Source organism: Dipodomys ordii, unplaced genomic scaffold (genome assembly GCF_000151885.1).
Source record: "Dipodomys ordii isolate 6190 unplaced genomic scaffold, Dord_2.0 Scaffold76, whole genome shotgun sequence".
Taxonomy (NCBI): domain Eukaryota; kingdom Metazoa; phylum Chordata; class Mammalia; order Rodentia; family Heteromyidae; genus Dipodomys; species Dipodomys ordii.
This window is the reverse complement of record NW_012267292.1, coordinates 8,138,140-8,154,379: the sequence shown is the minus strand read 5'-3', so window position 1 is coordinate 8,154,379 and position 16,240 is coordinate 8,138,140. Positions and strand designations below refer to the sequence as shown.

Here is a 16,240-nt window from a genome sequence, read left to right as displayed (position 1 = left end):
AAAAAAAAAAAAAAAACTCAGATCTGTGGAATTCAGTCTGCCTACAAGATTCTCCATAGTTGGGGCAGGGTCCCCCCTTTCCCTGTGACTCCAAGGGTAATGGCTATACCAGATAGCTCTGGTTTATGCTTCTGGCCCAGATTAGTCAGTATTAGCAGTTGTCTCCTGTCGTTCAAAAGTAAACTGGTTTGGATAGTATTTTTTTTCTTTTTTTTCTTTTTTTACTGGTCCTGGGGCTTGAACTCGGGGTCTGGGTGCTGTCTCTGCACCTCTCTGTGGTCAAAGCTAGCACTCTACCACTTGAGCCATAGCACCCCTTCTGGCCGTTTCTGTGTATGTGGTACTGAGGAATGGAACCCAGGCTTCATGCATACTAGGCAAGTACTCTACCACTAAGCCACATTCCCAGCCCCTGGCTAGTATATTTTATGGGCACTATTCAGTAGGTCCTTGGAGTGCCAAGCCTATTGAGTAGGCTTTTTGAAGAAACTGGGTTTTCACCTATGAGATGAATAACCCCAAGCCCTTCTGTTTGCCTTCCTGCCTTTCTTCCTGGCCAAAAAGGAAGAGGAAAATACCCAAGGCAGCAAAAATGTAAATTATAACCATGACTTCCTCCCTCTACTCTGAATCCTTATTAAGGATATTCAGGCATTCTTTTTTTTTCTTTTTCTCTCTTTTTTCTTTTTTTTATCGGTCATGGGGCCTGAACTCTGGGCCTGGGTGCTGTCCCTCAGCTCTTCAGCTCAAGGCAAGTGCTCTACCACTTGAGCCACAGCACCACTTCCAGTTTTCTGGTGGCTAATTGGAGATAAGAGTCTCACAGACTTTCCTGCCCGGGCTGGGTTTGAACCATGATCCTCAGATCTCAGCCTCCTGAGTAGCTAGGACTACAGGCGTGAGCCACTGGCTCCTGGCTTCAGGCATTCTCTTACATTTAAAATCAGCCTCCAACCTCAGTCTAGAGCTATCTCTGCTTCTTCAGTCACACATACATTGACAGCTGCAGGAAAAAGGGTAGGGGCTGGGCACCAGTGTCTTGTAAACCTAGCTACTCAGGAGGCTGAGATCTGAGGATCACAGTTCAAAGCCAGTCCAGAGAGAAAAGTCTCCGGGAGACTCTTCTCTCCAATAAACTACTCAGAAAAAGCTGGAAGTGATGCTGTGGCTCAAATGGTGTGCTCAAATGGTGTGGCTCAAATGAGTGCTAGCTTTGAGCACAAAGAGGCTCAGGGAAAGAGCCAGGCCCCAAGTTCAAGTCCCACACCAACAAAAAAAATAAAAATAAAAAAACAGGAAGGAAGGAAAGAAAGAAGAAAGAAAGAAAGAAAGGGGTAGGTAAGATGAGTGAATGGATGTGTTCAAATAGCTCTGAAGACAGTGGAAGTTAAGAGTAGCCTTTTGGAAGACAGTTTGGCATACACTATAAAGGAAATTGAAAAAGTTAGAAAAACTTTTCTTCTTCTTCAAAAGACCCCAGCAATTCTTTGCATGTACCTCAAGGTGAATTCTTTGAAGTTTCACAAGAATAAGGAATTCTAGGGCCAGATGTGGTGGAACATGCCTGTAACCCTGGCATTCAAGAGGCTGGAGAGTGGGTGATAAATTTGAAGTTGACCTCTAAGATACATAGTGCAACCTGTGAAAGGAGTAATAAGGAATTTTAATATTCCAGAAAGCTTCCTTTATCAGAATGAGGGTGACAGTGATGCCAAGACCTAAAAATAATACTTTAAAGAAAACTGCAAATCATTCTTACAAATAATCATGCAAGAATATTAGACAATTAGCAAGGTATACAAAGGAAAAAGATGCCAAAGCAGTTTTTAAATGTTTATATTAGTTATTTATTTTTGCAAAACAAGTTGTCCTAACATTCACTGACTTAATTCAATAAACACTATCCCACAGTGCCTGTGGGTCAGAAATTCTAGAGCAGCTGAATGGAGTGGCTATTGTCCATGGATTTGTCACATGGCCTCTGCATAGGGCTTGCTTGAGTGTCCCTTAGGAGGGCTGGCTTTCATTAGCACAAGTGATGAGAGAAAGTGGCAAGAGGGCACCCAGGGACGCCCAAATACCTGTGCACAGCATCATTTCCACTTTACTCTGTCCAGCCAAAATTCAGCTTGACCTCCTGAAAGATAATGTCAAATATTTTATAGGCACATTTTAAAGTCAATTTAATGTTCTATATCCATTTCACCTTTATGAAGATACCCTCTAAAAATAAGAATAGATTGTTCTTCTACCAAGCCATCAAATATATTCTTAAGTCTAGGTCTTTTGTGTGCATGTATGCTAGCCAGCTTTGGGGCTTGAACTCAGGGCCTGCACACGGTCCCTTAGCTTTTTATTTTTCATTCAAGTCTAGTACTCTTTCGGCTTTTTTGTGGTTAGGTGTAGATGAGCGATTCAAGGGAATCTCAAGGTCTTTACTGCCAAGGCTGGTTTTGTACCTTGACACTCAAATCTCAGCCTCCCGAGTAGCTAGGATTACAGATGTGAGCCACTGGCTCCCAGTTAGTCTTTTTTTTTTTTTTTTTCTGGTGCTAGTTCTGGGGTTTGAATTCAGAACCTATGTACCATCCCTGAGCTTTTTTTGCTCAAGGCTAGCACTCTACCACTTGAGCCACAGTCCACTTCAGCTTTTTGGTATTAATTGGAGATAATATTCTCATTGACTTTCCTACCCAGGCTAGCCTTATACTGCAGTCCTCAAAATTCTGCCTCCTGAGTAGCTAGAATTACGTTTGTGAGCCACTGGCTCTTGGCTAGTTAATTCTTATATACAAGAATATATTTGTTCAGACCTGACCTGGAACTTTGAATTACTGCAAGCTGGAGTAGGAGGAACACCAAAACTCATAGGCATAAGCAGATCGGAGAGAGACTTCACAAATGGGATTATATCAAACTAAAATGTCTACACAACCAAGAGCATAGATCCTAAACTAGAAAGACAATCAGCAGACTGGGAGAAGATCTTTACCAGCAATATATCAAACAAAGGCCTAATATCCAAAATATACCAGGAGCTCAAGAAACTAATCCCTCCCAAAGCTAATAAATTACTAAATGGGCAAAGGAGCTAAGGAGAGACATCTCAAATAGCTAAGAAAGTCAAATGCTCATCATTCCTGGTCATAAAGGAAATGCAAATCAAAACATCTCACCCCAGTTAGATTGGCCAACGTTGTAAATCTGAACAACAAATACTGGTGGGAATGTGGGGGAAAAGGAACCCTATTGCACTGTTGGTGGGAATGTAAACTAGTACAATCACTCTGGACAGCAGTCTGGAGGTACCTCAAAAAACTAAACATAACTTGGGTGCCCAGTGGCTCATGCCTGCAATCCTAGCTACTCAGGAAGCTGAGATCTGAGGATCACAGTTTAAAGCTAGCCCCAGTACTCAAAAGAAGTTGCTCTGTGGCTCAAGTGGTAGGGCGCTAGCCTTGAGCAAAAAGAGGTTCAGGGACAGTGCCCAGGTCCTGAGTTCAAGCACCACAACAGACAAAAAAGAATCCAGAAGTGGAGCTGTGGCTCAACTGATAGAGCACTAGCCTTGAACACAAAAGCACAGCGACAGCACCTAGGCCTTAGCTAAGTTCAAGCCCTGGGACTGGCAAAAATAAAAACAAAAAAACATGAACAGAGATTTACCTAAAACCCAGCCATACCATTCTTGGGCATCTACCCAGTACATTACAAGCCAGGATACCATACACTTGCACATCCACACTCATTGCTGCACTATTCACAATAACCAAGTTGTGGAAACATCCCAGATGTCCTACAATAGATGAGTGGTTCCAAAAAAACGTACCTGTACACAGTGGAATTTCACACAGCCATTAGAAAGAATAGTGTTATTTCATTTGTAGGGAAAATGGATGGACCTAGAACAAATCATGTTAAGTGAGGTAAACCAAGCTCAGAGAGACAAATGGTGCATATTTTCTCTCATATGCAGAACCTAAATCTAAAATATACCGGGACATAATAAGTTATACAGGACTATAGACAGTCATACACAGTGAGACCAAAGGAGGGTACTCTTAGGAGAGGAACAGAAAAGCACAATGTTTGTTTACAACTGATCATACAAAATATCTTTATTGTATTTTTTTTGTCTTTTCTTAGTATTGGGGACTGAACCCAGGATGTTGCACTTGCTAGGCAAGCTCTTTGCCACTGAGCTACATCCTACCCCTGATGAATATTATTGAATGAATTTATTGATCACACAAAAATTTATTGAAATGAACTCCCTGAAATGAAAATAAGAGGTTTTTGTCTTTTTTGCTGTTTTTGTTTTTTTCCCTTTTTGTTCTGCTTATTTATATGTCTTTGGGAGTGTAAGGGGAGTCAAAGAAATGGAAGGACAAAGGGTGAACAAATGCAGCAATTCACTGGACACTATGTTGAAAATGAACTATATAACTTGTGGTGGAGATAAGAGGGAAAAACTGGAAGAGAGCAAAGGAAGGAGTGAAGTTGTCCAAAAAGAAATGTAATCATTACTTGACTTATGTAACTGTAACCCCTCTGTACATTACCTTTATAATAACAATGCAATGTTTTAAAGAATATATTTGTATCAAAAATAAATGGAATATTTGGATGCAAAAATATGCTTCAAGATTTGGTATCATCTTCCTTCTTCTATCTTCATAAAGCCTTTATTTTCCTTTTTTCAAAATCAGCTCTGCCATTTCATACTTTGGAATTTATCCTTGGTTGAATTTCATAGGATGGTGCTTTATAGTTATCTTTTCTTGCAGAAATGCCCTAGCATTTCCCCATCTTCAAAACAAAACAAGGAAGTGGGACTGTGGCTCAAGAGGTAGAGCACTCGCCTTGAGCTGAAGAGAGCAGGGACAGCGCCCAGGCCCAGAGTTCAAGACCCACGACCAACAAAAACAAAAAACCAGGGACAGCACCCGGGCCCAGAGTTCAAGACTCACTACTGACAAAAACAAAACAAAACAAAACAAAAAGCACTGTCCTCATCTAAATCTCACTCCCCTCCATAGTCAGAATTCTTGAAAGAAATGGCTGGGGGAAGGGGCAGGATAAATAAAGAAAACACAATTTGTCAACCCCCGTTGTTAGCTCTTCCACGCAAAACTACTTATATCCTAAAAAGATTTTTGCTGGGTACCAGTGGCTCAGGCCTATAATCCTACCTTCTCAGGAGGCTGAGATCTGAGGGTCATGGTTCAAAGCCAGCCCAAGAAGAAAAGTCCAAGAGATTCTTATCTCCAATGAATCATAAAAGCCAAAAATGGAGAGGTGGCTTAAGTGATAGAGTACAAGACCCTGAGTTCAAGCCTCAGTCCCACTACAGAACTCAAAGTTTCACACTCTGCAGCTTGAGCCATAAAGCAGGTGTTTTTTTAGGTTTTAAATGCCATTCTGATGAGCATATAATAGTATCTCATTGTCACATTAATTTGTATATTTGGGTGACCAATGTTTCACACATTTATTAGTTGCCTCTTTTGTGACATATCTCTTCAGCTCTTTGTATATTAGAAATGTTGCTTTTTGATCATAGTACTAACTTCTTCTTTTTTTTTTCTTTTTGTCAGTAATGGGGCTTCAACTCTGGGCCTGGGCACTATCCCTCAGTTCTTCAGCTCAAGGCAAGCACTCTACCACATGAGCCACAGCACCACTTCTGGTTTTTTGAGTGGTTTATTGGCGATGAGAGTCTCACGGAGCTTCCTGCTGGGGCTGGCTTTGAACTGCGATTCTCAGATCTCAGCCTCCTGAGTAGTTAGGATTACAGGCGTGAGCCACTGACACCCGGCTGTTTCTAATATCCAGTTCCAGGCAAAATATTTCGGTGCTTGTCTTGTATCCCTTCAAAGTAGCATTTCAATCTCCCAGCAACCCCACTGGAAAGCCTCTTGAATTCTGAAAACATTTCTATCCAGTGAGTAGTTGGCCGTCCCACCCCACACACTACCTTGGTCTTCTCTGCCTGTTTTAATGCACGTCAGCTCCCTGCTCTCTCTGCTTTTGCTGAGAATATTATCAGTTCCTGAGGCTTTATCTATTTTTTAAGATGTGTTTGGGCTGGGAAGGTGGCTCAGCGGTAGAGTGCTTGCCTTGCGTGCTTGAGGCCCTGGGTTCAATTCCTCAGCACCACATAAGCAAAAAGAAAAAAAGCCGGAAGTGGCGCTGTGGCTCAAGTGGTAGAGCGCTAGCCTTGAGCTGAAGAGCTGAGGGACAGTGCCCAGGCCCAGAGTTCAGGCCCACGACTGGACCCCCCCCCAAAAAAAAAGATGTGTTCTGTAGTTCAGGCATTTGCTCAGCATTCCAGATTCCTTTCTCATTCATCATTATTGATGCCTACTTGACTTTTTGTATTTTCAATTTAACCTACTCAAAATACAAGATCTGTTTGTCCCCCCTGCCCCCCCTTTTTTTTATGTTGGTTGTGGGGCTTGAACTCTAAGCTTCAGCACTGTCCCTGAGCTCTTCAGCTCAAGGCAAGTGCTCTATCACTTGAGCTACAGCACCATTTCCAGTTTTCTGGTAGTTAATTGGAGATAAGAGTCTCTTGGAGTTTCCTGCCCGGACTGGCTTTGAACAGCAACCCTCAGATCTCAGCCTCCTGAGTAGCTAGGATTACAGGTGTGAGCCACTAGAGCCTGGCCCGTTTCCTTTTTAAGCTATTCTCCTCATAGTGTTCGCCAAATTTATTCAAGTCAGAAATCTAGGAGTTCTTCATTTTCTCTTTCCTGCATCTCCCATTTCTACCAACCTTTTTTTTTTCCCCAAGCCATCCCTTGGATTCCTTTACTTCTCTCCGTATCTGTTGTTACCACTCTTTTACAGACTTTTCTGTTCATATAACTTCCTGGAGTTAGGCTTCCTTACCTGTCGACTTGCCTTTTACTCTTGGATTTGTGGACATAAATGAGAAGAGCTTCTTTCTGTATATTATTGCAATAACTGATTGGAAACACCTCTATGTCAATCACTGAGGAGATAATTAAATATTTTATGGCAACAGGTAGAAGAGCACACTGGGTGTTTATTGCCTTGAGTATTTGACCTTGCAGTATAATTTGCAGGGTTTTTTGTTGTCGTTGTTGTTTTTGCTCGTGGGACTTGAACTCTGGGCCTGGGCGCTATCCCTCAGCTCTTCAGCTCAAGGCAAGTGCTCTACCACTTGAGCTACAGCACCATTTCCAGTTTTCTGGTGGTTAATTGGAGATAAGAGTCTCACAGACTTTCCTGCCTGGGCTGGCTTTGAACCGCAATCCTCAGCTCTCAGCCTCCTGAGTAGCTAGGATTACAGGTGTGAGCCACCGGTGCCTGGTTTGCAGTTATTTTTGTTAGTGCACTTGTTTTTGTTTCATCCCTCTTCAGAATGGAAGATTGGAACAGTTGGAACAGGGTCTAAATGGATTTTTCCCCCCACTGTTTTATCTTCTGGCATCACAGGTAGTATTTGGCACTTTGGTTAAAAATGATTATATTTTTCATAAGTGTTTACATGGCATCCTTATTATGTGAAACAATGAAAAAAAGCACCTGAGGATCATGGTTTGGAGCCAGCCTAGGCAGTAAAGTCCATGAGACTTTTATTTCCAATTAACCACCAAAAAGCCAGAAGTGACTCAAGGTCTAGAGTACTGTCCCTGAGCAAAAAAAAAAAAAAAGTCCTTAGGGAAAACACTTGGGTTCTGAGTTCAAGCCCCAGGACTGGCACCCAAAAAAAGCATTCTCAGTAATTCATGACCAGGAAAATCAGTTATCACCATTGTGTGTTACTATTCCTGGAAGCTCAGCCAAAGCAATTAGACAAAAGAAAGTACGAAATTTAACTGCAAAGGAGGCAAAAATGATTGTTGAAGTACTGATATGACTATACATACCATAAATATAGTGAAAATACAGGTTAACAGATTGTACTTCTTTTTTTATTTTATTCTTGCAATTTTATTAATAATGCACAAATGGTTAAGAGACAGGCATCACCAACTTGACTATCTTTGCTCAGATTGTACTTCTTAAACAACCCTTTCCTAGGAACTTTGCCAAAGTGATTTTTGGCATACAAGGATTTTTAGCGTAATTTGTTGTTGTTGTTGTTGTTGTTGGTCATGGGGCTTGAGCTCAGGGCCTAGGCATTATCCCTGAACTTGTTTGCTCATAGTTAGCACTGTACCACTTTCAGCCACAGTGCCACTTACGGTTTTGTGGTGGTTAGTTGGAGATAAAAGTCTCATAGACTTTTCTGCCCAGGTTGTCTTTGAACCATGATCCTTAGATCTCAGCTTCCTCAGTAGCTAGGATTATAGACATAAGCTACCAGTGCCCAGCTTTAGGATAATCTTTTACTCTAAATATGATCTCAAAAAGAAAAAAAAGGCAATACCACATACATTCTTTGCTCAGATTTATCTGGTTTCATTTTTTAACTGTATCTACATATACTTCATGTGTAATTCTTCTTGTCTGACACATATGACAAGTGAATAAGCCATTCTATCCCCCAATAATACCCAGATATCTTACTAAGAACAATGAGTATTTTCCGTAGCTAGTTACCAAAATAAATTTGAGATGAATCTGACACTATTATTTAACCTTTTTATAATCAGAATCTGCCTGTTGCCCCAGTAATGTGATTTATAAAAACTCTTCCTTCTGGATCAGTAACTAATCAAGGATCACACATTGCAACTCAGTGACAAGTCTCTGTAGTCATCCCAAGTCTTGGTACTTTTGAAGAATATCAGTCAGGTATTTTGTAAAATGGCCCTTTTATGCTTCTCCCTCATGACTGAATTGAGATAATTTTTGGCAGGAAAACTGGAGAGATTCTATTTTTCTTTGCATCAGCTATGTCTTGTTTATGCAAAAAATAACTAAAGCAAAAAGGAAGGTGTGGGGTATGATTCAAATGGTAAGTAGTGTCTGCCTAACAAGTACAGGGTCCTTTGTTCAAATATCAGTATGAAATAAATAGAAAAATATTGTTTAAAAATGAGAAGGCTAACATCTGTAATCCTAGCTACTCAGGAGGCTGAGGATCACAATTCAAAACCAGCCCAGATAGGACTCTAATGGGACACTTCTCTTCAGTTAACCACCAAAATGCCAAAAACAGCTGTGACCCAAGTGGTAGAGCCACAGCTTTTTTTGCTAGTCTTGAGCAAAAAAGCTCAGGGACAGCACTGAGACCCTGAGTTCAAACCCCAGCTTGAACTTAACTACTTAACTACTGGGGAGGCTGGAAGATAGAGGTTCAAGGCTAGCCCCAGCAGAAAAATGTTCTCTAGCCGGGCGCTGGTGGCTCATGCCTGTAATCCTAGCTACTCAGGAGGCTGAGATCTGAGGATCGCGGTTCAAAGCTAGCCTGGGTAGGAAAGTCCGTGAGACTCTTATCTCTAATAAACTACTAGAAAACCGAGAATGACGCTGTGGCTCAAGCGGTAGAGCACTCACCTTGAGCTGAAGAGCACAGGGACAACACCCAAGCCCAGAGTTCAAGCCCCATGACTGACCAAAAAGAAAAAGAAAAATCTTTTCTAGACTCCATCTCTAAAATAACCAATAAAAAGCAAGGCTGAAGATATGGCTCAAGTGGTAGAGCAATCAGTCTGGCAAGTTTGAGTCCCCGAGTTCAAACCCCAGTACTGTCAAAAAAAAGAAGTGAAGTCAGCTGTATCCCAGCCTATCCCAACCCATTCTACAGAGAACTACAACTAAGAATTTATAAGATAACTACTTCCCGGATTCTTTCTCTCTCATTCTCTCTCACTCTCCCCCCCCAACCTCTCCCTTCTCTCTCTCTGTGCCGAGACTTGAATTCAGAGCCATGAATTCTGGCACAACCGTTTTGCCCACAGCTGGCATGCTACTTGAGCCATGACTCCAGCCTGGCTTTTGTTTTTGCTGGTTAATTAGACATCAGAGTCTCTCCATTTTGTCTGCCTGAGCTGACTTTGGATGTTTTCCTCAGATCTCAACCTCTTGAGTAGCTAGGATTACAGGTGTGAGCCACCAGTTTGTACATTTATATTTGATCAATGTTTACTTCCAACTTAGAGAACTAAGTAAAAACTGCCTGCTGAGAACATTAACTCCCAAATCTAATCTTAAATTTGCAAATATTTTAAATTTAGGAGCCTTATGAATGCACATAACAAATTCTGCAGAGTAGGAAAGTCTGTTTCAGAAAACTTAAGACAGTACATAAAACTGACCTGTGTTTCAGAATTAAATGTTTCTTTGATACAAAATAATGAAATGCTAGTCTTAGTTTGTAACTTGTAGGTCACTAAACAAATAGCAAAGTGCCATTTGAAAGATTTATGTACTTACTTAATGAAATAGTGGATCTCTATGAAGTACATTTTTGGGTACTTTTACAGGATACTGAGGTAGTAGTAAATCAGCAGAATGAAACTGTGGATCGCAATTCCCAACATGAGGAAAGAGTGTCAACCCAGAAGAAATCACTCCAGCAGAGTAATGAGGATGATGACAAAATAGCAGATAAACCTGACTGGGAGGCAGAAAAGACCACTGAATCTAGAAATGAGGTAAGCACATTAGAATGTTGAGAATGAATTTAAATGTGTGTGTCTGTGTAATTTTGTATTTGTGTCTGTGTGCTGGTCCTGGAGCATGAACTCACTGTTGGGCACTCACCCTGAGCTTTTTTATTCAAGGTTAGTGCTCTATTACTTAAGCCACACATCCACTTCCAGCTTTTTTGTGATTAATTGGAGATAGTCTTTGTTTTTTTTTTTTTATCCGGTCATGGGGCCTGAACTCTGGGCCTGGGCGCTGTCCCTCAGCTCTTCAGCTCAAGGCTAGCGCTCTACCACTTAAGCCACAGCACCACTTCTGACTTTTTTCTTTTTTGCTTATGTGGTGCTGAGGAATTGAACCAGGGCCTCATGCATGCAAGGCAAGCGCTCGACCACTGAGCCACCTTCCCAGCCCCTGGAGATAGTCTTATAGGGGTTGGGAAGGTGGCTTAGTGGAAGAGAGCTTGCCTAGCATACATGAAACCTGGGGTTCAATTCCTCAGTACCACATAAACAGAAAAAGCCAGAAGTGGTGTTGTGGTTCAAGTGGTAGAGTGCTAGTCTTGAGCAAAAGAAGCTCAGGGACAGTGCTCAAGCCCTGAGTTCAAGATCCAGGAATGGCCAAAGATAAATAAATAGTCTAATAGTTTGTCTTGAGATCTCAGCCTCTTGAGTAGCTAAGACTGTAGGTGTCAGCCACCAATGCCCAGGTAAAAATGTTTTTATTATCATATATTAGCTACATAAGAGGAAATGTCATTGTGTCATTTATATGCATACATACATATGTACATACATGTGTGCATACATATGACATATTGCCCCAATCAAACATAACAATTCCATCTTTCTCTTTTATCCCCAATCCTGGAAACAATTTCAAGTGGTTTCATTGTTTTCTTTTTCTTTTCTTTTGTCGGTCGTGGGGCTTGAACTCTGGGCCTGGGCGCTGTCCCTCAGCTCTTCAGCTCAAGGCGAGCGCTCTACCACTTGAGCTACAGCGCCACTTCCGGTTTTCTGGTGGTTTATTGGAGAGGAGTCTCACGGTCTTTCCTGCCCGGGCTGGCTTTGAACCGCGATCCTCAGATCTCAGCCTCCTGAGTAGCTAGGCTTACAGGCGTGAGCCACCAGTGCCCGGCTCATTGTTTTATTTTCATATGTGCACATAAAGTACTTGACCACATTTCCCACTGGTACTCACTCCCCAACATAGCCTGTTTCACTTTCCTGTGATTCTTTTTGTTGTTGTTTTAAAAAGAGTATACTAATTACACAAAAAGTTTTCACCATGGTAATGTACACATACATATAATTTAATCTCATTTATTGCTCTTTTACCCCATCCTCATAATGCCATTAGCAAGTTACCTTACATTATTTTCATGCTTAGATACCAGAAAATGAATTTTGTACCTAAATGTGCTCTGCTTACCAAAAAATCTAACAGAGAGAAGTATATTTTGTTTTCATTGTGGGAGTGGTTACTGAACTTATAAGAAAGAATTAGCCCATAGAATTGTTTCCTCTGCTTAGGTTTTGTGTGTATATGCACACATATTTCTTGGAGAACTTGTTAGTGGGCTTGCTAGTTGTGCTTGCTATGACAAGAGATAGAGTTGACTGGCATTTCGAACCCAGGAATCCTTGCTTACTATGTGGAGAGGCAGCAAGTCAGAGGACTGATCCTGCAGGCTTGGGCTCAAATCTTGAGTCAGCCATTGAGTCAATCCAAGCCATTAGCACCCAAAAGCTCTTTTCTTACCTCTGTCCTTAAGTAAGGGGCTAGGTCCATTCGACTATCTTATTTCCTAATTGTCTAGTCACACTGTTTATCTGGGAGACTAGGTATAGAACTGTGAACTCAAGGAGCCAAGCTTAAAGGATGAATCCTTCCTGCATTTGTGTTTCTCCCTTCTTTCACATGGAATGATACTCTGGTTTCTACTTAGCCTGTGGAGGTGCTGGCCAAAACTCTAGTAAAAATAGGTGCTCCAGAGACAAGCTTGGAGGTTCAGACTTCTAACCACATGGCATTTCAACCTATAAGATGCACTCTTTCAGTTCTTGTCCAGGTGGATTTCTCCATGATCTACTTCAGTATGACCCTTCCCCAGGATTTAAAATTTGAGACTGAGCCTTGAACTCTCTTAGAAGATGGAAAATGCCATGCCAGGTGCTTCTCAGACAGCCCATCATTACTGCAGTCTTGACACTGAAACATTACATCAGATATTACTTGATTTTATGAAGTGAGGTCAGAAATAGCTTTCTTAATTCTGTTTGCCTATCTACTGCCTCTTCTAACCAGTTCAAGGGAAACTAGTTCTTCCCTGCTTAGAAAGTAAACTCTTCGCTGGGTGCCATTGGCTCATACCTGTAATTCTAGCCACTCAGGAGGCTGAGATCTGAGGATCAAGGTTCAAAGCAGCCTGGGCAGGAAAATCCGTGAGACTCTTATCTCCAATTAACAACCAGAAAACTGGAGTGGTGCTGTGGCACAAGTGGTAGAGCTCTAACTTTGAGCTGAAGAGCTCAGGAACAGTGCGCAGGCCCAGAGTTCAAGCCCCATGCCAAAAAAAAAAGCAAAATCTTGGGCAGGATCTCTGATTCAGATTTAATCAAAACAAAATAAAATGAAACAAACACCTGGTCATCCTAGTGCAGCAATTAAGACCAATCTAGTATAATTCTTAAAAACTCCAAATTCTAAATAACCAAAATATCTCAACAACAAAAATGTAGCTTCTCCCCTCCCATCTCATTGCTGCACCCACAAAGCTGACTGTCCCTCAGCTCTTCAGCTTAAGGCTAGCATTCTACCACTTGAACCACAGCACCACTTCCGGCTTTTTTCATTTTGCTTATGTGGTGCTGAGGAATCGAACCCAGGGCCTCATGCATGCAAGGCAAGCACTCTACCACTGAGCCACTTTCCCAGCCCCTATTTCACTTTAAAATGCAAAAATTTGTCACCATTTTTCTCAGCTGATAGTTGCCCCAGTTCCTGTCACTTATGTTTCATATTTCCTCATAAAGTATTTTCTATGGCTTTACTTTCCACTCCTCCCCCCGCCCCACATACTATTTTGTAAATGAACTCCTATAGACTGCCATGTTGAAATACTGAAATATCTTTATTCATGTTGTGCTTATACCAGGGCTTAAACTCAGGGCCACATGTTCTCCTGTTAATGGCTGGCCCCATGCTGCTTAATCCACAACTCCAGTTCAGCTTTTTACTAGTTGACTTTTTAGCTTGAGCTGGCTTCAGACCTCCATCTTCCAGATCTCAGCTTCTAGAATAGCTAGGAGTGCAGGTTGAACCACTGGTACCTTTCTAGAAAGATCCATATTTAAAGGAAACTTTCCCTGAGTACTGCACAGCTGAGGGAAAAAGATACTTTGACCACACCCTACCTATTTAACACTTAATTGGATATTGCCTCATACTACTGGCTACTCTTTTTCCTGGGTATGTAAAATGTCTTTCCATTGGGTACGAACTTTTCTTTGTGATATGTATGGTATAACTAGATGACCGCTAGACATACAGTAGACATTTACTAAATGTTAATTACATGAACTAGGAAGTATGGAACTGTTTTTGAAAGAATTGTGTATGTGTACACCAGTACTGGGGCTTGAACTTAGCTGTTTCCACTCAAGGCTGGTGCTCTACCATTTGAGCCACACCTCCACTTCTGTAAAACATAACAATGTAGGATGAGCATCAGTTTAGACAGAACTTTACAGAAACATCTAAGTCACCTAAAGCAAGACATTTATGCCTTAGTTTTATCAAAAACTGCTAGCAGAGCCCTCAATGTTGTCAGGGTACCCCTAATACAGATCAACACAATCAACTCTATTGCTTTGCTTCTTGCTGCTTGTGTCTTAAATCTAGGTAGGTGCCTAGAAGGGTGGAGGGAAGCATTTTATCAGGCTCAGCTCTTAACCTTCTGGTTCCTTCCTACCTATCAGTTTTGCTCCATTAGCATTTATGTCGTCCTATATTTTGTGCATCGTACTACTTTGTTTTTTGCAATGAGATTTGCTTTTGCTGATATTTTTGAGCTTAACTAATCTTCCAGCTTCACCCTATTAAGTAACCCTGACATTGAATTTGCCTTTTTATCAAGATATTACTGAATAAGTATTACTTTATTAAGATATTCTTACAGCTTGTTGAAGTAAAATAACTTAGGAATCCCTGAATCATTGGCATTCCCAATTTATGTGAAATCCTGAAATAACAATTAGGACCACTATTTAAAGTTTGACTTCATTTTCTGGCAATCTAAAGTATGATACAGGCCATAGATTTTTTTTTTTGGGGTCCGGTCGTGGGGCCTGAACTCTGGGCCTGGGCCTTGTCCCTCAGCTCTTCAGCTCGTTAGTGCTCTACCACTTGAGCCACAGCGCCATTTCCATTGTTTTTCTTTTTTGCTTATGTGGTGCTGAGGAATCGAACCCAGGGCCTCATGCATGCAAGGCAAGCAGTCTACCACTGAGCCACCTTCCCAGCCCATGGATTTTATTTTTAATGTGCATCTGTCCATTTATATGCACTTGGGCAGGCAAAGAAAAATAAGCACTTAGTTAAAACAGCCAATTTGTTTGAAAACCTACTATCAATTATCTTTTTTTTTTTTTTGTCATGGGTCTTGAACTCTGGGCTTGGGCACTGTCCCTGAGCTCTTCAGCACAAGGCTAGCACTCTACCACTTGAGCCACAGTGCCACTTCCTGTTTTCTGGTGGCTAATTGCTGCCCAGGTTGGCTTTGAACTGCGATCCTCAGATCTCAGCTTCTTGAGTAGCTAGGACTACAGCTATGAGCCACCGGCACTGGCTCAGAATTTTTCTTATTTGTGGATGTTGTAGATAGAAAACCTACTGTACACATTTCCAAACACAACACTTTCCAGTTATGATCGTCAAGTATAAGGTATGCCCTTATGGGATTCTAAAGAGGACTGAATGGAATTTTGTTGTTTTTGTTTCTGATACAGGGTTTGTCTACACTACTCAGGCTGACCTTGAACTAGCACTTGTCCTGCCTCTGCCTTCCAAGTGTTGGGCTTCTTTTTCTTGGTGGGTAGGGCTTCTTATAGGGGTATACCACCATACTTGGCCTGTGATCTATTGTTGATAGTAGAGAATGGGTAAGGTTAAGGGAAAGACCAGGAGCTAGCAACATGAAGTCATTATCACTATTAAGACAGAAGGGAATCTGAGGTTATAGAGCCTAGTAGGAACTGGAATTGACTACTTAGCAATTATCCCTAAGGAAATCATTCTCTTCTCCCATCTTTACTTACATCTCCTATGGACCTATCACCAACCCAGACTTCAGACAGATGAACAAGCTTAGGCCTCAGCTTTCCTTCTAGATTCTGAAGCAACAACAAAAAAATTATTATAATATTATTATTATATGATTATGTAGCCCAAGTAAGCCTCAGACTCACAAACCTCCTGACTCTGCCTCCTGAGATTATAGACATATATCACACCTGCTTCTGAAACATGTTTTTGACTAGACAAAGGATTGGTCCATAATTCACTTTAAATAGTGATACTATGGGCTGGGAAGTTGGCTCAGTGGTAGAGCGCTTGCCTTGCATGCATGAGGCCCTGGGTTCGATTCCTCAGCACCACATAAGCAAAAAGAAAA

The 16,240-nt window shown here is 41.5% G+C and overlaps 1 protein-coding gene across 3 annotated transcripts in view; it reads left to right on the top strand.

Annotated features, from left to right (window-relative positions):
* Nfe2l3 (nuclear factor, erythroid 2-like 3) overlaps window positions 1-16,240 on the top strand; it is a 32,848-nt gene that overhangs the window by 11,649 nt on the left and 4,959 nt on the right. For 2 of the 3 annotated variants that reach the window (XM_013024432.1, XM_013024431.1), the window contains exon 2: window positions 10,404-10,574. The exons of the other annotated variant lie outside the window; for it this stretch is intronic. In XM_013024432.1, coding sequence (XP_012879886.1) covers window positions 10,404-10,574 — 171 coding nt within the window. The remainder of the gene's footprint in view (window positions 1-10,403; window positions 10,575-16,240) is intronic. 3 annotated transcript variants of the gene reach the window in all.